The sequence below is a fragment of the Barbus barbus genome, assembly GCF_936440315.1.
Source record: "Barbus barbus genome assembly, chromosome: 50".
In the NCBI taxonomy this organism is placed as follows: Eukaryota; Metazoa; Chordata; class Actinopteri; order Cypriniformes; family Cyprinidae; genus Barbus; species Barbus barbus.
In genome coordinates, this window is record NC_136728.1 from 2,669,310 (window position 1) to 2,691,663 (window position 22,354).

General features: G+C 38.4%; 3 protein-coding genes across 3 annotated transcripts in view; 2 read left to right on the forward strand and 1 right to left on the reverse strand.

Moving 5' to 3' along the window:
• The window catches only part of LOC306868005 (histone H3.2-like), a gene marked incomplete at its 3' end in the record, with an annotated part of 468,278 nt that overhangs the window by 69,282 nt on the left and 376,642 nt on the right, over positions 1 to 22,354 (forward strand). The window lies entirely within an intron of this gene.
• Positions 1,538 to 19,391, forward strand: hsd17b2 (hydroxysteroid (17-beta) dehydrogenase 2). Its single transcript, XM_079414032.1, has 5 exons — positions 1,538 to 1,908; positions 2,879 to 3,091; positions 8,905 to 9,090; positions 9,233 to 9,370; positions 18,527 to 19,391. Exons 1-5 carry the CDS (start codon positions 1,644 to 1,646, stop codon positions 18,865 to 18,867), a joined length of 1,143 nt encoding a protein of 380 aa, XP_079270158.1. The 5' UTR covers positions 1,538 to 1,643; the 3' UTR covers positions 18,868 to 19,391.
• Positions 17,516 to 21,925, reverse strand: mphosph6 (M-phase phosphoprotein 6). The gene is made up of 5 exons (XM_079414033.1): positions 21,740 to 21,925; positions 21,490 to 21,602; positions 20,547 to 20,637; positions 19,633 to 19,739; positions 17,516 to 19,553 (listed from the first exon to the last, which is right to left on the reverse strand). Exons 1-5 carry the CDS (start codon positions 21,785 to 21,787, stop codon positions 19,412 to 19,414), a joined length of 501 nt encoding a protein of 166 aa, XP_079270159.1. The 5' UTR covers positions 21,788 to 21,925; the 3' UTR covers positions 17,516 to 19,411.

The window sequence follows — 22,354 nt, forward strand, 5'->3', positions numbered from 1 at the left end:
TGTTTGTCATAAAGTGCTCTGTGCTGCAAGACGAAGTGTATTAATTTGTCTGACACTATTTTGGATTTTGGCTTTCGCTTGTACGGTGGCTCTGAATTGTCAAAACACCTTCTCAAAGCATCTAAAAATGCTTTATACGGATGCGAAAAACGCAAAAAATCGAACCCGATCCGAATTTTTTTTTGACGGACGAAAATTTCGGAGGCAGTGTGCAAACGTGATTGACAAAACGTGAGGTCGTATTTATTTTTCAACGTGCGAAGATTTCGGACGAAAAATTCGGACTCAGTGTGCAATGGCCTTTAGGATATTTTAAGGGCTTCCTGCCCATCTTGGACACCATCTTGAAAATTACACCTTTCTAGTGGTCAAACTTTGGTAAACTTTTAGTATGTTATTAAGGACACCTAATACTACAAAAAACAACTGAGAAACCTTTTGTTATAATTTTTTTAGGGTCAGGTGGTTTTTTTCATATATGCAGCCGCCTAAATGGACCAGCACATGTTCCAGATCCATAATTGGTTGCACAAGCTGTTTTAGTGGATCCACCTTTCTCATCAACTGCAAGACATTCATGCTATGCCCTGTACATTTTTGGTTTATGTAATGAAAATCCGGTTACATCCCTCCATTATTGGCAATGTTATCCCTGCACAATGAGTAAAACGCCTGTCTTTTTTGTTTATGAAAACCTAGCCTGATTTGACACCATCTTTTGTTCTAGGACCTCATCTATATCAAACATATTACTTAAGGCTCAATACTTTGTTGAAGAGAGGAATTTCTCCCTGAATTAGCAAACATGCTAACTGTACAACTATTGTATACAAACCATATGTTGTCAAGTAGGACGTTTTCCTTGTTAAACAACATTTTTGGTAATGGAGTGACATTCCTATCAACATTAGGGTTTAGAACTGCAATGTGTGATTGAACAATGTTAACATTATATTAGCATAACTTTTATATTTTAGTTATTGATTAGGCTAAGTATTATGGATATTGGGCCAATTTTTTTTTTTGACATGAATTTTGTTCCAGACAAAAGATACTGAGCTAGAAACAAAGTGACGGTTATCGGAAATGAATGTTTTACCAAATCATACCAAAATCAGTTCACCTGGAAACTTGAATCTTATTTCTGTCCAAAATTCATCTAGAATTGCATGAACTTGATATTAAAGTTTGATAGTTATGAAAGTAGATCCAAGCCAGAAGACCTTTGAACCAACAAGTGCAATTTCGCAGTTCATCAGATAAATGCATCCAATTATATTGTTAAAAGCACATTACATATCCTTTTATTTTATAGTTTCCGTTTCTTTCAATGTTGCTGTTTGTTTCTTAAGATGAAACATGGACTAGAGTTTTGTATAATAAAATGATATAATTCACCTCCAGCCCAGTTTTCTACAGCCATATGCATGTTTACACATGCCTAAATATACAACATATCATATGCACTGGTTGAGGGCGGGATTCGTTTCATTGTGCAGTGTGAAAGCATAAAACCTGAAATATTTCAAATATTCACACACTCATCAAACCAGCTGAGCACAATAGACAGGTTGTAATCTCACAGGCGCCTTTCTAGATCTCCTGATAACATTGGCTGCTTCATTCCTGTGCATGGTGTAGAAATGGAGGGGACTGTAGAAGGCTGTCTGGGGTTTCTATATGAAATGCTGGTGGTAGTCTGTGTTGGGCTGCTGCTTCTGCGGGTTGCTGAGGGCCGGTCGGTGAGGTGGTTGGTGGTGCTTGTGGTTTCTGGAGTGACTTTGAGCTGTTTGGTCCATTCAAGCACTCTTAAAGCAGGCCTTGTGAGTGTGCTGTGTAGTGTCATCCACTACATAAGGAGAGAAGAGGTCATGTTGCCTACCCAAAACAAGGCTGTACTGATCACGGGTAAGACAATGTGCTGTTTGCTCTTGCCAGATTCTTGCATACTTGGCTAAATTCTGTTTGTGCATTTGTATATATTATGAATCTCAGCATATATATTAATTGTCTTTCACTGATTTTGTTGTTATTTATTCACGGCATACCGTAGTAGGGTAGGGTGAATCTTAATAAACCTGTCAAGAACAAGTTTTTTTCACCACTAAATCCACATTAAGAAATTAAGCCTATTTTCTAGAACATCGTGACATTGTTTTTATGACATTTGAGCATATTTCCTCTTGAATTCCCAGAACAGTAATAACTAAATAAATAAATCTCATTCTCATGATGTATTTAGATATTTTACTTTTTGATGATTTTTTTGTATTATTATAACTATTATTATTATCATTATTCATTATGGTGATTCAGATTTATGATATCAGCAATTTATATATATATATATATATATATATGTATGTATATATGTATGCATGTATATACTGTATACTCACACACACACACACACACACAAAGATTATAAAAATAAAGCGAATAATATAGCAAAGGTATAAGAATATGATTTTGCATTAGTAATGAGAATTTGGGGTAAATGTTCTTAATAGTCATTAAAATAATGTCACTGTACATACAATGTTAATGGTCCTAAAATTATCATTATGCAATGAAATGTGAACTTGTTTGACCCAGTAAATCAATATTTCTCTGCCAACCAACTAAACGTTGCACTTTGAACTTCTCTCAGTAAGGTTAACTGCACTGGTTCCTATAAGACCATAAATCACTGCTGCATTCTTGTGATGTCACTTGACACAGACTGGCTTCTGTACAGATTAAAATGAGAAACAAATACGAACTGCTGCATTATTAGATGCTTTCAATAACTTTGGACTGCAACTGCTACCCAATACTACCCATAATGCATTGGAATTGTGGAAATTGTGGCAGAACTGAACTTGTGTTTGTCTCACAGGATGTGATTCGGGTTTTGGTCATGATCTGGCCAGGTTTTTAGACGCCACAGGAATGAGGGTGTTTGCAGGGGTTCTGGATGAACTCAGTCCTGGAGCTCTGCGGCTTAAGAAAGCTGCATCTCCAAACCTCACCGTCCTACAGTTAGACATCACCAACAGCAGCCAGATCACCCAGGCACACCAGTACATCCAGAGCCAAACAGGCAAAACAGGTAAGTATACCTCACTGACTTACACTGAAGAAGAGATCTGAACCATATCTAAAGACTACAATTGCATAAAGATTTGAGTCTCTTGAGATTTAAAATGAATGAATGAATACCATTAAAACCACTCAAAACACCCTCAGAACCACCAAGGGTGCCTTAGCAACAGCATATCAACCACTTAGAACATGTTAGCAACTGCACAGCAACTACCCAGTACACTCACTTAGCAATATCCTAGCAACTATACACAGGTGCTGGTCATAAAATTAGAATATCATGAAAAAGTTGATTTATTTCAGTAATACCATTCAAAAAGTGAAACTTGTATATTAGATTCATTCATTACACACAGACTGATATATTTTAAATGTTTATTTCCTTTAATTTTGATGATTATAACTGACAACTAATGAAAGTCCCAAATTCAGTATCTCAGAAAATTAGAATATTGTGAAAATGTTCAATATTGAAGACCCCTGGTGCCACACTCTAATCAGCTAATTAACTCAAAACACCTGCAAAAGCCTTTAAATGGTCTCTCAGTCTAGTTCTGTAGGCTACACAATCATGGGGAAGACTGCTGACTTGACAGTTGTCCAAAAGACGGCCATTGACACCTTGCACAAGGAGGGCAAGACACAAAAGGTCGTTGCTAAAGAGGCTGGCTGTTCACAGAGCTCTGTGTCCAAGCACATTAATAGAGAGGCGAAGGGAAGGACAAGATGTGGTAGAAAAAAGTGTACAAGCAATAAGGATAACCGCACCCTGGAGAGGATTGTGAAACAAAACCCATTCAAAGATTCACAAAGAGTGGACTGCAGCTGGAGTCAGTGCTTCAAGAACCACCACGCACAGACGTATGCAAGACATGGGTTTCAGCTGTCGCATTCCTTGTGTCAAGCCACTCTTGAACAAGAGACAGCGTCAGAAGCGTCTGGACTGGACTGCTGCTGAGGGGTCCAAAGTTATGTTCTCTGATGAAAGTAAATTTAGCATTTCCTTTGGAAATCAAGGTCCCAGAGTCTGGAGGAAGAGAGGAGAGGACCTAGGTGTCCAGCCTCCGCCGACGATCAGACATCATCTCCTGGCGCCGATCCGCCATCTGATCCGGATACAGACTGAGAAACAGAATACGAAAGAAACAGACAAATATTAGTGTAGATGCCATTCTTCTTATGATATAACGAGTACATTGTGTGTTATGAGGAGTGTTCCCGGTTCCGGTTGATCTAATTAATGCAGCCTAACAATCCTTTAACGGATTTGAATAATAGAAGTGTGTTATGTGTAAGGCAGGTTAAAGAAATGTGTCTTTAATCTAGATTTAAACTGACAGAGTGTGTCTGCCTCCCGAACAGTGTTAGGTAGATTGTTCCAGAGTTTGGGTGCTAAATAGGAGAAGGATCTGCTGCCCGCAGTCGATTTTGATATTCTAGGTATTATCAAACGGCCAGAGTTTTGACAACGCAGCGGACGTGGAGGACTATAATGTGATAAGAGCTCGCTCAGGTACTGAGGAGCTAAGCCATTCAAGGTTTTATAAGTAATTAACAATATTTTAAAATCTATATGATGTTTGCTAGGGAGCCAGTGCAGTGTTGACAGAACCGGGCTAAAAAGGTCATTCTTCCTGGTTCTAGTAAGGACTCTAGCTGCTGCATTTTGGACCAACTGTAGTGTGTTGATCAAGCGTGCAGAACAACCACCCAGTAAAGCATTACAATAGTCTAACCTTGAGGTCATAAACGCATGAATTAGCATTTCTGCATTTGACGTTGAGAGCATAGGTCCCAATTTAGATATGTTTTTGAGATGGAAAAACGCAGATTTACAGATGCTAGAAACATGGCTTTGAAATGAAAGATTGCTATCAAACATCCCACCTAGGTTCCTAACTGATTAAGAAGAATTGACAGAGCAGCCATCAAGTGTTAGATAGTGTGCTATGTTATTACAAGTGGGGTTTTTAGGTCCGATAATTAACACCTCTGCTTTTTCAGAATTTAGCAGTAAGAAGTTACTCGTCATCCAGTTTTTTTATATCGATTATGCATTCCGTTAGTTTCTCAATTTGGTGTCTTTCACCTGGCCGTGAAGAAATATAGAGCTGAGTATCATCAGCATAACAGTGAAAGCTAACACCATGTCTCCTGATAATATCTCCCAATGGTAACATGTAAAGCATGAAAAGTAACGGCCCTAGTACTGAGCCTTGAGGTACTCCATGCTACTGATTTATCACTAACACGTGTTTCTCTAGATAATGTTATACGCAGCACCATAACTTCAAACGAGTTATACTTAAAGCCTGCCCTCTGAGAAATACTGAGAATATTGCTATAAATTGCTATAAACACCTCCCCCTCAGTGCCGTATCTACCATTGAGGACACCGAGGTCATGTCCTCGGTATTTTTTCCCGAAATTTCAAATTAGTCAATCCAGCAGTGATGATCAATGCCAAACACAGAACCCGGTCCGTGTCCGAATCCATATATGTCGTCTGTATTTTCTCCCAATTAAATTCACATTCTCCGTCTAATCTCTCAGGTGAAATCTCCGCCTCTATCTGTCTTTGCAGGCAGCGGCACTTGACGTCACGTTACCTAGGCTACAGATTCAGAGAGGCGGGAAAGCCGTATGTTTTTTCACGTAAGCTAGTACATCGATCGTAGTGTGGTCTTGAGCGAAATGCAGACATGAAGAGGAACTTGCATCAAACTAAATTAAGTTTTAAAAAGCCAACAACAGAAGGGCAGGGAAAGAGTAGGAGAGAAGGTGCGCCTGTGTGTGTCAAGCGCTAAGTTTCATTTGTCATTAGAATCCACTGATCTATAATAGAGAACTGGATAGTTCATGACGTCATAAAAGTGAAGCCACCGCACCGGTGTGTGTGTGTGTGTGTGTGTGTGTGTGTGTGGGGGGGGGGGGGGGGGGGGGGTAGAAAAAATGACCTCGGTATTTGAAAAATCCTGGCTATGGCCCTGCTCCCCCTTTACCTTTTGGACGTGGCTAATTTTTATAGCAGTAATCTTGGGAGGTAGACTCATTTAAATAATGTATTCATCTGGTTTTAGCCATGTTTCTGTCAAACTGAGCAAATCTAGGTTATGATCATTGATCAAATCATTTACAAATAGTGTTTTGTAGAAAGGGACCTGATATTCAGTAAGCCAAGTTTCTCTGTATTGTAAACATTTTTTATTTGTTGAACATCAATTAAATTGTTACTCTTCATTTGGTTTGGACGTTTTCTATATTTTCTAGTTCGGGGAACAGACACAGTCTCTATAGTGTGATATCTGGGTGAAGGAGTCTCTATGTGCTGAGAATTAACTGACTTCTGTGACGTGAGGCAGCTAGCAGACGGTCGGTTTAGCCAGTCTGTCTGCTTCCTGACCTGGGCCCCAGTTAGTCAAGTACGAACTCTAAGACTATGTGCCATATTTCTAGAGAGTCAGGTCTGCCCCAAAAACTCGTCCAATTGTCTATTAAGTCTATGTTATTCTGCGCACACCACTTAAACATCCAGCCATTGAGTGACAGCAGTCTGCTATGAATCTCGTCACCCCGGTTAGCAGGGAGGGGGCCAGAGCATATTACAGTGTTTGACATTGTACTTGCAAGTTCACACACATCTTTAACATTATTTTAGTGATCTTCGACTGGCGAAGTCGAACATCATTAGCGCCGATGTGGATAACAATCTTACCGAATTTACGTTTAGCATTAGCCAGCACTTTTAACTTTGCCAAGATGTCAGGCGCTCTGGCTCCCGGTAAACATTGGACTATGGTGGCTGGTGTCTCTATTTTCGCATTCCGTACAATAGAAAGTGCCAAATACTAGAGCACTTTCATCAGGTTTCTCAGTGTGTGCTTCACTGAGTGGGGAGAACCTGTTTGATGTTTTGATCGGAATGGAAGAGCGGTGTTTTGACCCACGACTAGGCCGCCTCACAGTCACCCAGTTGCCCTGCTGCATGGGCTCTAGTGCCGGAACCGAACAATGTACAGGACTCCCTGAGCTAGTCGCATCCAAGGCCGTATCTACAGCCCTCACATTCTTACTATCCTCAACTAAAGTTTGGATGCCTGTATCTAGCTCTAAAAAAGCGGAGCTACAAACGCAAACCGTTCTCAAACAGACAGGAACAGACTGAAGAAATCGATCCTAGAATATCAATCAAGAATACCCTAACAGTAACACCTTAAATGATCTGAGAAATCAAAATTCCCTTGATCTTTTGACATTATAAGAGATCAGTGTGCTATAAAAACATTATGTAAGTTTCAGAAGTCAAAATGTTCTTATTAGTCTAAAACCAATCTAAAAACTTATATTGAAGCCAGTCTGTCTTAATGACAGCTTATGGAATGTTCTACTCTATGATGTAATATGAGCACCGCCTCCACAGAATTTAGCTCCGCCCACCAATTTTACATCACTGCCTGTGTAGCCCCGCCTACCGATTCTACGTCACTGTATATTTAGCCCCGCCCACCGATGTTACATCACAGCCTGTTTAGCCCCGCCTACCGATTCTACATCACGGTCTGCTTAACTCTGCCTACCGATTCTACATCACTGTTTGTTTAGCCCCGCCCACCGATTCGCGCATGTAGTGTAAAGAGAGGTGAACACAGGTCTATACAGAAACCAAATGATAAAGATGCTCTGAAGACAACAAGATGCTCAGAATCTACATAGAAATCACATGGAACTGCTAAGAACCACCAAGAACATCCTAACGACTGCATAGCCAGTGTTGGGGGTAACGCATTACAAGTAACGCGAGCTACGTAATATTACTTTTTTCAAGTAACTACTAAAGTAACGCGTTACTTTTTAATTTACAAGAAAATATCTGAGTTACTTTTTCAAAAAAGTAACGCCAGTTACTTTTTTCCCATTTATTGACTGACAGTGCGCTGTCATTCTGTTACTGTAGTTCTAGACTAAATGTGAATGTGCATTAATTCATCCCACTCGCAAAAAAATGATTTAGTATTCATCAGAATTAATTAAAACAGTGAAATGCAAACTCAGAATATGACGCAAAAAGAATATGCATCAGAATATGATCCAGTTCAACCATACTAAGCAGCAAAAATTACTTTAGATAAACTAACAATTGTACTTCGTTGTTTTTTTATTGCTGAAGAGTGTTGAACCTTCTTCTCCTGCGTTCAACTGCACAGACGTGAATTTACTCTTCCTTCAGCCTGAGGTCTATTCATTACACTTTTTGGTGTGAAAGGGCTTTTACATTTGCTATGATTAGTACTTTCTTGTATTAAAAACAAGCCCTACTCATATTTAAAAAGTAACGCAAAAGTAACGTAACGCATTACTTTCCATAAAAAGTAACTAAGTAACGTAATTAGTTACTTTTTTAGGGAGTAACGCAATATTGTAATGCATTACTTTTAAAAGTAACTTTCCCCAACATTGTGCATAGCAATCCCCAGAACACAGCCTTTTAGCAACACAGAACATCACCTTAGCAAATAACCACTTAAACACTTTACTACACTTTACTACTATTCAGAACACCCCCAGAAACCACTTAGCAACTACTCAGAAACCTTAGCAACCTAGAAAATAACCTTAAGAACACTGGTAACCACTTCACAATGACCCAATAACACCTAGAACAATGTAGCAACCACATAGCAATGCCCTGGAAACCTCTCACATAGTGGCAATACCAACAATCATGAAGAAATGTTACTGTTTAGTTTAAATGTTAAAATTTAGCAGTATACATATGGACTAGTGAATTCACGTTATTTTTTATGACTTGTCTCTGGGCAGGGCTCTGGGCACTAGTGAACAATGCTGGAGTGCTGGGATACGTGTGTGATGGAGAAATTCTGCCAATTAAAATGTATAAAAAATGCTTAGATGTGAATTTTATTGGTAGTGTGGAGATTACACAAGTCTTTCTGCCTCTGATACGGCAATCAAAAGGACGACTCATCAGCATCTCAAGTATGGCAGGTAAACTTTTTTGTAAACGTGTAATTTTGTAGACTTCAGGTACTGAATAGTCTCTTACAAAGCATATATCTTAATTCTATCAAGGAGTATAAAATACCAATATTCACTAACAGCTTTGAAATCAATCATTGGTTTCCTTCAGGAGAAGTTCCACTTCCTGGATTCGCTGGATATGGGGCATCTAAAGCAGCGCTGATCTCGTTCAATGGCGCGATTAGACAGGAACTCTCACGCTGGGGAGTCAAAGTCATCATCATTCAACCTGGAGCTTTCAAAACAAGTAAGAAGAAAGGCCCTTTCACACCAATAACTATAATGATAACTCTAGCACCAACACCAACAGACATTATGTAGTTTATTGTAAGCGTGCTGTAGATAACAATTGCTCAAACTCCTAAAACCAGGTGGATTCTAATTAGCCATCAATGATTTTATCATTCAATGGCTGGAAAAAAAATCATTCTGAAAGTTATTCCAACAATATCGTTCCCAGGTCATTATTGTTATAGCTGTCATTAGACTTCCCGATTCGCGCAGAATTACAACAATTATTAAAACTTTGTGGTTGTTGTTATATGATATCAATATTATGTCAAAACCCCATAAGAAAGCCAATGAACAAAAAACAATAAAAATAACAAACTGCAGTAACACTTTAGAATAGGGAAAACTTATTCATTATTAACTATGACTTGTCCCTCAATATATTCCTAATTTGCTGCTTATTAATAACTAGTAAGGTAGTTGTTAAGTTTAGGTATTGGGTAGGATTACGGATATAGAATAAGGCCATTTAGACTAAGGCATTAATATGTGCTTAATTACTACTAACAATATTATAGTAATATGCATGCTAATAAGCAACTAGTTAAGAGACCCTAAAATAGCCAAAAATGTTTTTTGTGTGTGAAGTACAACCCTATTTCTGAAAAAGTTGTGACTGTATGGAAAATGCAAAAAACAAACAAAAAGATTCATCTGAAAATTCAGTTCACCCTGTACTATATTGAAAACATTATTAACACAATATTTGATGTTTACTTTGTGAATGTCATGTCACGTCACCTTTATTTATGTAGCGCTTTATACCGTATTGATTGTCAAAACAGCTTTACAGTGTCAACAGGAAATAGTTTTAATAATGCAAGAGGACAATAACAAAGAGTCATTTTCCAGCTGAAGTCAGTTCATTGATGATTAAGTGAAGTCATCATCCAAATCAGCTCTCTTCCAATAGTGTCTGTGCAATCAGTCAAGCATCCCCAACTAAGCAATCCAAATGCAACAGCGGCAAGGAACCAAAACTCCGTCGGTGACAGAAATGGAGAAAAAACCTTGGGAGAAACAAAGCTCAGTCTGGGGGCCAGTTCTCCTCTGGCCAGATGAAATCAGCATAGCATACTTGGAATTTGTGCTCTGCATTTAACTCATCCAAGTGCACACACACAGTAGTGAACAAACATCCAAGGGCCATATTGGGCCATATTGCTGCGGTGCCCAGGGAGCAGTTGGAGGTTCGGTGCCTTGCTCAAGGATCTCACCTCAGTCATGGTATTGAGGGTGGAAGAGAGTGCTGGCTATTCACTCCCTCCACCGACAATTCCTGCCGGTACCAAGACTCAAACCCACAATCTTCAGGTTACAAGGCCGACTCTCTAACCATTGGGCCACGACTGCCCCCAGAGGACTTGTCTGGTTCCCATGGTCTTGTGCTGATGATCGTCGAGGTCTTTGAAAGGGGTCTGTCTCTGGGGCTCATCTATTTGTCCTGGTCTCCACTGACATTTAGTGCTGTCGAGGTCTTCTCTAGGTGCTGATCAACCATCTGAAACGGATACGGACTGGATCCGGGTGACTGCCGTGACCATCTGATTTGGATACAGGCTGGATCGGGTGGCTACGGTGACCTCGGAATAAGAAAGAAACAGACTAATTCTGTTCCCGGTTCTAGTTGACCTAATTAATGCAGCCTAACAATACTTTAACGGATTTGAATTATAGAAATGTGACAGTGTTTATAAACAGGCTTTATAAGTAATTAGCAAGATTTTCAAATGTATTTGATGTTCAATAGGAGGTCAGGGCAGAACTGACAGAAATGGGCTAGGTTCTAGTAAGAACTCTAGCTGCTGCATTTTGAACCAACTGGAGTTTGTTTAAGAACGCAGAGCAACCACCCAATAAAGCATTACAATAATCTAACCTTGAAGTCATGAACGCATGAACATTTCTGAATTTGACATTGAGAGCATAGGTCATAATTTAGATATATTTTTAAGATGGAAAAATGTGGTTTTACAAATGCTAGAAACATGGTTTTCAAAGGAAAAGGTTTTTTAGGTTTCTAACCGATGACAAAGAATTAATAGAGCAGTCATTAAGCATTAGACAGTGATTTAGGTTATTACATGTGGAGGTTTTTGGTCCAATAATTAAAACCTTTATTTTTTCTTTATTTTTTCAGAATTTAGCAGTCGGAAATTACTAGTCATCTAGTTTTTTTAGATCCACTATGCATTCTGTTAGTTTTGCTAATTGGTATGTCTCATCGGGCAGTGAAGAAATATAGAGCTGAGTATAATCAGCATAACAGTGAAAGCTAACACTGTGTTTCTTGATGATATCTCCCAAAGGTAACACGTAAAGCATCAAAAGAAATGGTCCTAGTACTGTAGAACTAGCCTTGTGGTACTCCATATTATACTTGTGAACGATATGATACTTCTTTATTCACTGCTACGAATTGATGACGATCAGATAATTATGATTTGAACCAGGCCAATGCTTTTTGATAGGTCTATAATTAACTAATCCTTCAGGGATCATGTTGTGTTTTTTAATAAGAGGCTTAATAACAGCCAATTTTAAGGTTTTGTGGACACATCCTAATGTCACCGACAAATTAATAACATGCAGAAGAGGATCTATGAATGTATTTTTGAAAATATACACTCATTTCAAATCTGAGGACTGCAACACTTTCCAAAAACAAAGTTTGGGACAGGGGCAATTTAAGACTATAGGGATGTGAAGAGTTGAAATAAGGTGATGTGGAACTGGTGAGGCAATCATGTAATAATAGTTAGTGTTGGGAAAGTTACTTTGGAAATGTAATAGGTTACTGTGGTACTCAACACTGATTACAATCAGACTTTCAAAATCCTTCATCACTTGAATTGCAACTATAACAATTTAATTTTAAAGTACAACCACCACAAAATCAATGCCAAACCACATTCTGCCCAAATTTGCCCAGAACAGAGCATGGTTGAGTAAGCAGAGAGTGCAAGGCCTGCTTGCAGTCGTGGCCTGTCTCGATTGAGAATGTGTGGCACATTATGAAGCGCAAAACAAGGCTTTTGAAGGCCCCGTTGCACAGCTGAAGACATGCATAATGGATGAACGGGGGAAAATTTTGCTTGTTAAACTTAACCAACTGGTGTCTTCAAATGCTCAGATGCTTAATAAGTGAAATGACTCGTGTTTCTTTTTGCATTTTCCATACTGTCCCAACTTTAGGATGTAACACTAGGTTGTAACACTATTTTCATGACAATTAAAGGTGCATTCAGTAGTTAGCATTAACATTGCTTAACCACAGTGGTATTTGACACTGCACTGTCATCAATCAAATTACACCAACAATGAGTTTTAGGCTACATCCGAAACCACATGCTCTCTGTTGGTAAGTTTAAATGACAATGATTGTACTAAAAACTGAGAGGTTTTTAATTTACATTTTTTAAAAGGTTTACATGTGACAATGTTGTCTAAAGAATCCTCATCCACACGAATCCGTGAAAACGACTAAAAACAATGTAGTATTCATGGAAGGCCAGCAGTTAGCGATGCCTCTTTGTAAAGAAACACTACATGCCTGTGCACATACGTATTCCTATAGACTGAGCATCTAATACGCATGAGTATGATATCACTGTTTTCACAAATTCACATTCTTGTAGTATACACAAGGATAACGGTTTGCAAAAACGTGCACTTTGAAGCCCATTTTCACACGTTGGCATTTTCAGGCTGTAAAACTCTTGTGTAAATACTAGTGCAATACAAGGGTTAGTGGTTGCCCAAGCGGTCCTCTTTTGTTGTCTGAGGATGGGATGCAGTTGTCACGGTAACTCTACTCTCTCTCAAGTGGCATTAGGAATTCGGAAAATGCAGCTGGACTGTCCAGTGCAAACTCATTATAACACATTAAAGTAATTTACTTGACTTGTATGGCTTAATATAACGTAAATGATGTCTCTTACTGAAATATGTAGTAGAAAACCCATCAAAGATTTAAGTTATTTAAAAAAATCACATTGTTTTCTACATATTTTGAACTAAGGGCGTCGCCATTGTTCTGATGACATAAAATGGTTGCACTCGGTGAGCTACTAGCGCTACCTGTTGCTATTTTTACCACAACACATCTCAAAATAGACAACTCGGAAAATAAAATACTGATATGACCACAGCTACTGAAAGAGCTTACAGGTGGCGATGGATATAAGTATAGGTTTAAACCAAATGCTGTACCATCGATGTTTTCCCCACAAGGAGTGTAAACACCCCGGATATTGAGGGAAATCAGCGCTGAGGAACTCCTCTAGCGGCCGCGAGTCATGATTAGCGTCGGCATGTTTACATCTTAACAGATGGCATCTAGCGTTTCTTGTCTCTGGTTTGTAAGCTCTTTCAGTAGCTGTGGTCTACTGAGAATCAAAGACATCAGGGCTAAAGTGGAGAGAAAAAAGAAGCGGGTTTTTAAGTTTTATTCATCCACAGGCATCTTCCCATGCTTTTCTCCTCCTTTTATCGCTAGGAAAGCAGTCTTACATTCCTTCTCTTGTTGCCCTTTGACTGAAAATGACAACCAAACGCCACACAATGTGGTATCGTATCAGTATTTTATTTTCTGAGTTGTGTTGCGGTAAAATGCCAAAGACCATAGAAATAAGGGCCAGTAGCTCACCGAGTGCAACCCTTTGACATCATCGACGCAGAATGTACTGTGCACATAAAATAATGGCGTCCCCCATAGTCCAAAAACTATGTAGATTTTTTTAAATAACATACATTTTCATGGGTTTTCTATTACATATTTAAATAAGAGACACAATTTACGTTATATTAAGCTATACATGTCTTAATACCCCGGGGATCCCTTAACCAGTCCATATTGTTTCACTCCACACTTGTAAAGGTATCAGGTCACATGTTTTTCAATACTTATTCTCAATTTTCTTTCTTTAGTTTTTTTTACATTCAGTACATTCAATAATCACTCATCCTGTTCCTGTTTTACAGACAGTCCTTGTTAGCTGATTATCAGCTTTTCTGAATTCAAGGTCAATGAGCTAGTGCCTCAAACAACAGTCCCAGAATCAAGGCACTAAGGAATGTGCATTAAGAATCAAGTCCATACAGGAAATATGTTCAAGTGCAAGCTGTTCGTACTTCAAGCCATTCTCCGAGGTGCTCCAAGGAAATTTTCAGAACATTCAGTTCATTTAATTTGTCTAGGCCTTTAAACAGTCCATGTTTTTTTTTGTTTTTGTTTTCGGCCCAACAACAGTTCATTCTATGAGTGTCACAGTCCCTTTGTTGGCAACAGATAAGTGATAAGACAATTATCTTTTCTTGTAAAATGTGACACCAAGATCAGAATTTGAAAGTGAAAGTGCACGAAAAAAGGAATTCCTGATCACAAAATTTAAATCACAAATAATATAGGCTCCTGATGAAAAAGAACGGCTTGAATGTTGAACACATTCGTTACCATATAACTATAATATAAACTATGATAAAAGTTAATCAGCATGCATTGATTAATCAAATGTCGTAGCAAAAAATATAAATAAATAATAAAATAAAATAAAAAATTGCGACCAAATTATGTGCTTGTGCGACAAACTGAGAATGTTAGTCCAAAAGTGCGGCCAGTGGGAAGAATGAGTCTAGAGCCCTGTATGGGTAAATAAATCCACACAAACTAGCAGATTTAATTTGAAAACAGCCTGAGTGATTCAGCTGGAGCGCGTCTTCTCTCAAAGCAGTTTCACATCAGCGCATCTGTCTGCAATACGAGCTGCTGCACGCGGTCGCTGATCCAAGACTTGCGCTCGCATTTCAGGACAGATTTGCTTAATCACTTGCTTAATCGGGTCATTGTTGCATCGTCACAAAAATGTGTAATTTGCAGGTCTTTTTAAGCCAATCGGTACTGGCGCACTCCAGAGGCTGTTTCAAGGCTGAGCGCTCAGTCACATCCAAAGCCACCTACCGAGTATCATATCGAGTTATTTTTCGTAGTTTGTTGTTGAGTTGAAGTGGCCAAATACACACAAAATTACGCAAAAATGGCCGTCCTGGCCAGTATCCAGGTTTTTTCTTAAGTAAACGTGAACAGCTGAGAAAGAAAACGCATGTGTATAGGCTATGGATCCGTGCATTATGTCTTGTGAGAGCAGAGCAGTTCACGTCGCGTCTTTTGTGTGCTCAGGTTCTTTATATCAAATGTAGATGTGCCGCAAGCGCAGTCATTATAGAGGATTTTTCATATTATGCACATTATAGGTCAGCACAAACGTCTTTCATTAGCGCGTGAGGAGGGGGATCTGACAAAATGAGGTGCTGGGAAACTTTGGTGAGGTAACTTTGTGAGAAATCTTGTTGCGGAGGACGAGTCGTCGTCATCACTGGAGCCTTGTTACTTGTTACCGCAAAACACTGAGAAGCAGGTGAGGGCTGTTGGATTGTTTCTTTAATTTGCATTATCCCACTGCTTAAGCTTTACAGTTGCGACATCAGGTCAACTTTTGTCTGTTTTGATTCATTTAACTGTGTGACATGCACAGCAACACTGCGTTCGGACTTCTGTTTGTTCTGTCTTTCTGTCTCATGGGAACATGCAACATTTAAACTCTCCAGCAAAACGTCATCTGAAATTGTGGGGTCAGACAGGAATGGCTTTGAATACGACCGATTCTGTAAGCCAGTCAACACGGTATGGAGGAACATGTTTTGAACTAAAGCCGGGTCATATTTTAAGCCAGACTCATCTTCTTGTGAAGCGAACAGAATTTTCTGTCTCAGATCAAGAACACGAATGAGAAAGCTTTGTGGCGTTTCTTGAGCACGCTGGGCCTCTGCAGTGAGCTGTTTGTATAGTTCTGTTGCATTTGTCTCTTGATAGTGAGAGTGGAGGATTCTTCTTAATGTTGGAAGCGTGAGGAGGTCAGCTTTGCCTTCAAGATAACTACGCAACTGAAGTCCAGGTGTGATCGCTCGAATGACTGAATCAATAATATCTTGCTCAAGGTAGCCGTTATTTAAGCCACCTTCTATTTGACGTGCAAGACTTGAAAATGACAATCTGTCCTTCTGACCTGGCTCACCAATGAGGCCTGAAAGTCTTTGTGCCACATTGCTGGTGTGATTTGTCCCTGAAACGCAGATGTAGAATCACCACGTGTATTGTCAGTCTGTGACACAGCAGGGATTATATACATGGAAGACAATGATTCAGATGCATTGCCAAGTTGTCTTTGAGCTAAACGTTCTCCTCTTTCAGGTGGTCTTAACTCTGTTCTCAGCTCAGTTCCATTTATAACAGTTAACATCATCGGCCATGCCTCCATCCCTTCTAATTCTTTTCTTAAGAGATGATTACTGAGGAGGTTTACTAAAGACAGGCGATTTGTGTTTTTAATGTCCTCTGCAGAGATTTTTAAGAATTGGCAGAGTTCAATGAGCTTTCCTCGTGTTAGTGCACATAGTCGTTCACCTATTTCTTCATGAAGGCTCTGAAGTGTATCCATCTTTATCTGCAGTGGCTGACAGTATGATGAAAGTGGACGTTTACCTCACTGACTAGACTTTGCTGCCTCTAGTAGTCACTGTACCTCAGGCGTATGCACAGCTCAATCAGTCTTGCAGTACCACTTCACACTGCTGCTTGTAGGAAAGTATGAATGTTACAGAGTGGGGCTCTGCTGATCAAGAAGATGAACCACCCAATAAACATCCCAGCGGTGCCTCCAAAAGTTGTAGTACTCTCTTGACAGTGAATGAGAGACAGAGACAAGGGTTAGTGGTTGTCTGAGGATGGGATGCAGTTGTCACGGTAACTCTACTCTCTCTCAAGTGCCATCAGGAATTCGGAAAATGCAGCTGGACTGTCCAGTGCAAACTCATTATAACACATTAAAGTCATTTAAATTAAACTATATACACATGTAAATAGAAACAGACATACATAAATACATAACAAAATATATACAAATAATTTAATATTTTTATTACACAAACTCTATGCAGCAGGGTGGTCACACTAATAATATAAATACATGTAAATATTTCCAAAATACATACTGAATGTGGGTATTTACATATACATAATAAATAAACACAGTACACATTATGTAAACAAAAACTTTTATTTTGGATGCGATTAATCGTTTGACACAGCACTAGTAAATGCATGGTGCCAAAATGGTGCTGAATAAGTAATTACATTTAAAATATGTACTTTTTTTTAAATAGTCTGAACTTGTGTAGTATGAATGCAATTCGGACATACTACATTCGCAATGTTGCCATTGTCATAAAAAAGAAAAAAAGAGAAGTAAAAACAATGAAATGCATTAAACATTGCATTGCTCGGAGGTACATGAAAGAACTGCAGTTTATGAATTTATAAGTTGATGAAAAGCTAATAATTAAATCATAACAATGTATACTAAAAAAATGAGTAAACTATTTTAAAATAAAACTAAATAAAACACTTGAACACCCAAATGTTGAATATTTTGAGTACCTGCATGCCAATTTGACCATTAACTGACATCAGAGAACATGTAAATATATGTTAGAATCAATAAGTTAGTAATTTACTGCCGTTGTGTGAATATGTTGTAGTCTAAATTTTTGGAATCTAATTATATAATCCAGATTACATGTAACCAGATACCTAGCACTGATAATACGTTTGTTCTGTTGTCTAATTTTCAGTTTTTATCCTGAAACTGTTGCACTACTAATAATGCATCTACAGAGGCAGCAACCAACAAGCTTCTTAATGTTTCATTTCAGCATAGCAAAATACATTTATGGGGGTGACCTGCATCATACATAATCTTTAAATAGAAAACCATAAATACAGTCTTAATCTCAGGTGAATGAATACTATTAAAATGAAAAGAAAAAAAAAACAGTAAAATTGGCACCTACTGTATGCACCTTTAAAGGAATAGCCTAGTTCACCTATTCAAATTCTGATTAACGTTCAATGTTTTTATTTCCTGTGAGAAGGATTTTATATATATATACACACACACATTTAATATCTTGAAGTAAAATATGACCCAAATATTTTGACTGGTTTGGTATGCAGTTTTACTAACGGTCATTTTGTCAACACAAATCCATGTTACAGATATTCTGGGCAGCAGAGAGCAGTGGGATGGCGCTCAGGAGGACATCCTCAACGGCCTGTCTCCGGAAGCGATGGCGTCTTACGGAGAAGAGTATATCTGCTCAATGCAGCAGCGGCTGGTCCACATGTCCTCAGTATCAAGCTCAGACACAGGGCCGTTTCTGGAAGCTTTAAAGCATGCCATACTGTCCCCGACACCAAAACCCTTCTATTACCCAGGGGCCTCAGCGTGGGCTTTTCCATTACTCTACAGACACTGTCCCACCTCACTGTCAGACACAATCCTCTCACGAATCTTCCTGAGCAGTGAAGCCCGACCTGCAGAAGTCTTGAATTCCTGATTTGAGCTTGTTTGGTGATGCTAATGGTGCAGGAATCACACACTTCACATTTACATACCTAACTTGACTTTCTGTGAACAATTTAAGCAAACACCACAGCATCAGTGGCCTCCAGTTTCACAGTCTAGCATGAAAGTATGTTCACATTTAACATTGCTTTCCAAATTATTCCACATTGAACAACAGAAAACTGCTAGGTTTGAAAGAGACGCATTGCTGTATTATTGACAACGGACCAGATTTTCACTAATGAGGCTGCTCTCTAATGATTATAAAGCCTTCATTGGCTTCTCAGCTATATTTAAAGCACTGGTCATCACATCCAGATCAAGGTTTTACTGCTGTTTTCTAGGTTGGTACATTTAATTGTGAAAAAGTATACATAGGGATGTTCAAACAAATCCATCCACTTGTACCTTTTCCATAAACTGGTCTTTTAACAATGCATGTTATTGTCTTTAAACAAAAATAAGAGAAATCTAAAAAAATGTTCCATGCATAAAAATAAACATATATAAAATGGCAGATGTGTGAATAACATTTCTCAGTCCTGAGGTTTCAGGAACGCCTTTTTGGGTTGATTATCAGCATCATTGCAGCTGACGTCTTCTTCAGTCTTAGTAACTCTGGAGCGATTTCGTTTCTTGGCAAACTTTTTTCTCATGCTCTCAACCAAGCTTTCATATCTGAGGGGAAAAAGCAAATAACAGTCAATGTCTTTGGTTCCTGTACAATGCCATCACTTCAGGTCACTTCCTCTCTCACCTTCTAGCCATCTGTTCATCTGTAATATCGGTTTCCATTCTGCTCACATTGTCGTCCTCTTCCTCGTCCTCTTCCTCTTTGTGCGTGTTCATTAGCAACATTAATTTCTACAAGAGAAATTAATCAAATAAAATGATCAGTGCTCAAGGTTAGACATTAATTTGACATCATCACATAAAATGAGCAAATACAATACTTAAGATTGCAGGTCGCAAATCAAACGTACACAAATCTGCGATACGGACAGGCTAAAAATGAACAAAACTAAGTGCAAATAGCGATAGATGCTATTTACACTGTTGAAATAGCAAGATTTTCTGCTATTTATGTAACTTATTGCAAATAGTGGCATTTATCTGCACCTCAGTATTGTAGTACATTATAAAACAGTACGCAATAATAACGTATTGAGTGCAAATTATAGTTTTAATTCAAATTATTAAATGCATGCCTTATTGGTACAATAAAGCCCTCCCTACACCTACCCTAACCCCATACTCTTATTTTCAACTTTTTGATTATTTCCTTCATTTTTACTGAAAATAAATGCCTTTCTGCAATATGAGATTTGAAAAGGGAGAAAAAGAAGTTTGGCAAAAGGTGGGCTCGAACTCGGGTCGATCGCATCAAAAAGCATGCATCTTACCACCTGCTCCACTGAAACTGATGCTGAGTTAGCGTCTTCTTTTAATCTTGACTAACCCAATCACACGTTGGTGGGCGGAGTTAGTGTAAATAGCCTTTGCCAACAAGACAGGCTTTTTAGTGTAATTAGACACTCCGTAAATAAAATTAGTGTTCAAAACTATTCTGGCTTAACTCCAATTCACATTTTCAAATCATGCTTAATTTAGAAAAATGCTAAATGCAAGGAAACTTATGGTCTCACATTTCATAAAAGTTTATAAAAGTACCTCAACTTCAGGATTGAAGCCTCTGAATGACATTCTGCCATAAACCAAATCCTCACAGGGAACGTAACTTCTCTCCTCAATGATATAGTTTCTAATCAAATTAAAAGTACATAATGCATAACAAGATGTTATTAACATCAAACATGTAGGATTATACGGTAATGGTTACTTAGAGGTCACGTATAATGTCTAAATGTCACTGCATTACAAAAAAATTTAAAATAAGAGTCCTCTACAAAAACAAACAGAAAAATGCAGTCTTAATGTTTATGGAAGCAGATTTCCAACATGCAAGAAAAAAATAAATAAATCATGCAACGGTAAATCAAAATTATGACATAAAAAGCCCAAATTATGAAATACAGACAGGCCTTAGACTAAACCAGGATCAGGCCATTGTTCAATTAGGAAATTTAACTAATATTTATTAACATGCCTTAGAAAAAAAACATTACTGGTGTGCATCTTGACAAAGACAATTATATATTTTAAGATCAGTTAGTGCCAGTTTCCTTCAGTTGAAACAGCTCAGATTTACACTTTAGTCTGGGACTAGTCTTAAGCCTTGTCTGTGAAACCGTGAGATAAAAAGTCTGACATGTCTCATCATAATATTGTCAATTATAACATCAAAAAATTCTACTTTGTCATAAATTAAGAGTTTTTGTCAGTTTTGAGTTTTCACATCATAATTTTAACTTTAATTTGGACTTTTTGACTCATAACCACAAGTTAGTATCTCATAAATTTAACCTCGTGTCCTAATTTTGACCTCTAATCTCATAAAATTGGATTTTTTAATTGTGAAAATAAATTTACCAAAGCATTTTTCCTTATCTGGCATTTCCTTATGTAGATATTTGTTATGTCACACAATGACTTTAAGACTTCAGTGTGCTTATACTGAGGACACTGTATCAGAGAAAGGTCGGTCAGGTCTCACTCTTTGGCCTTGAGCTCAGGCAGATCCAGAAACCAGTGCTCATCACTGATGATCCTCTTCTCCTCCTCATCCAGCTGCTTCTTCGCCTCTGCATCCAAGCCTCTCTGCATGAACTACACACACACACACACACACACACACACACACACACACACACACACACACACACACACACTTACTCAAAGGTTCTGCACTGAATGATTTAACTCCAGAGCTCGAGCTGTTTCTGAAGTCTGCCAGAGCTCCTTACCTTCATCCGCAGGAGATTTTTGGACAGTTTCGCTGCATCCTTCGCCATTTTATACAAGAGCGAAACTAGGCGTTTTAATGTGAAGGATCTGATATAAAGAGCTTTGTTTTAGTTATATGTTGCACATGGACAGCATGTAGCACAAGAAGCTGAAGTCTGCGCATGCGCTGTCGCAACACGTGCCAGGCTCAATCAGTCGCACAACACAGATCGACCGAAACTGCAGTTTCATCATTTATATTACAAATGTAGCAGTGTAATACTGTATTTATGTAATAGTAGTTTAGTTTAATACTTTATAATGTTTTACACTTTAATATAGTAATATTTAGTACTAAGTTTGTTTTGTTGTTTGTTTGTTTCGTTTCTTGATTACTCATGTCTGGTGAGCTTCTCCAGATGCCACATGGCAACGAAGTGCATCACTAAACACATTTAGTAAGGATTTATTTCTGTTTATGTATTTTGGTAAGTTAATAGATGTTGATGTGTACAAATCACCTCAGTTAAACAGCTAAATCGTGGCATATGGCAGCTCGAAAACCAGGGAATTGTAGCCTGATGCATTTTCTTATTGTGTATTTTCATAGATAGTGGGGCATGAGTTAAATCATT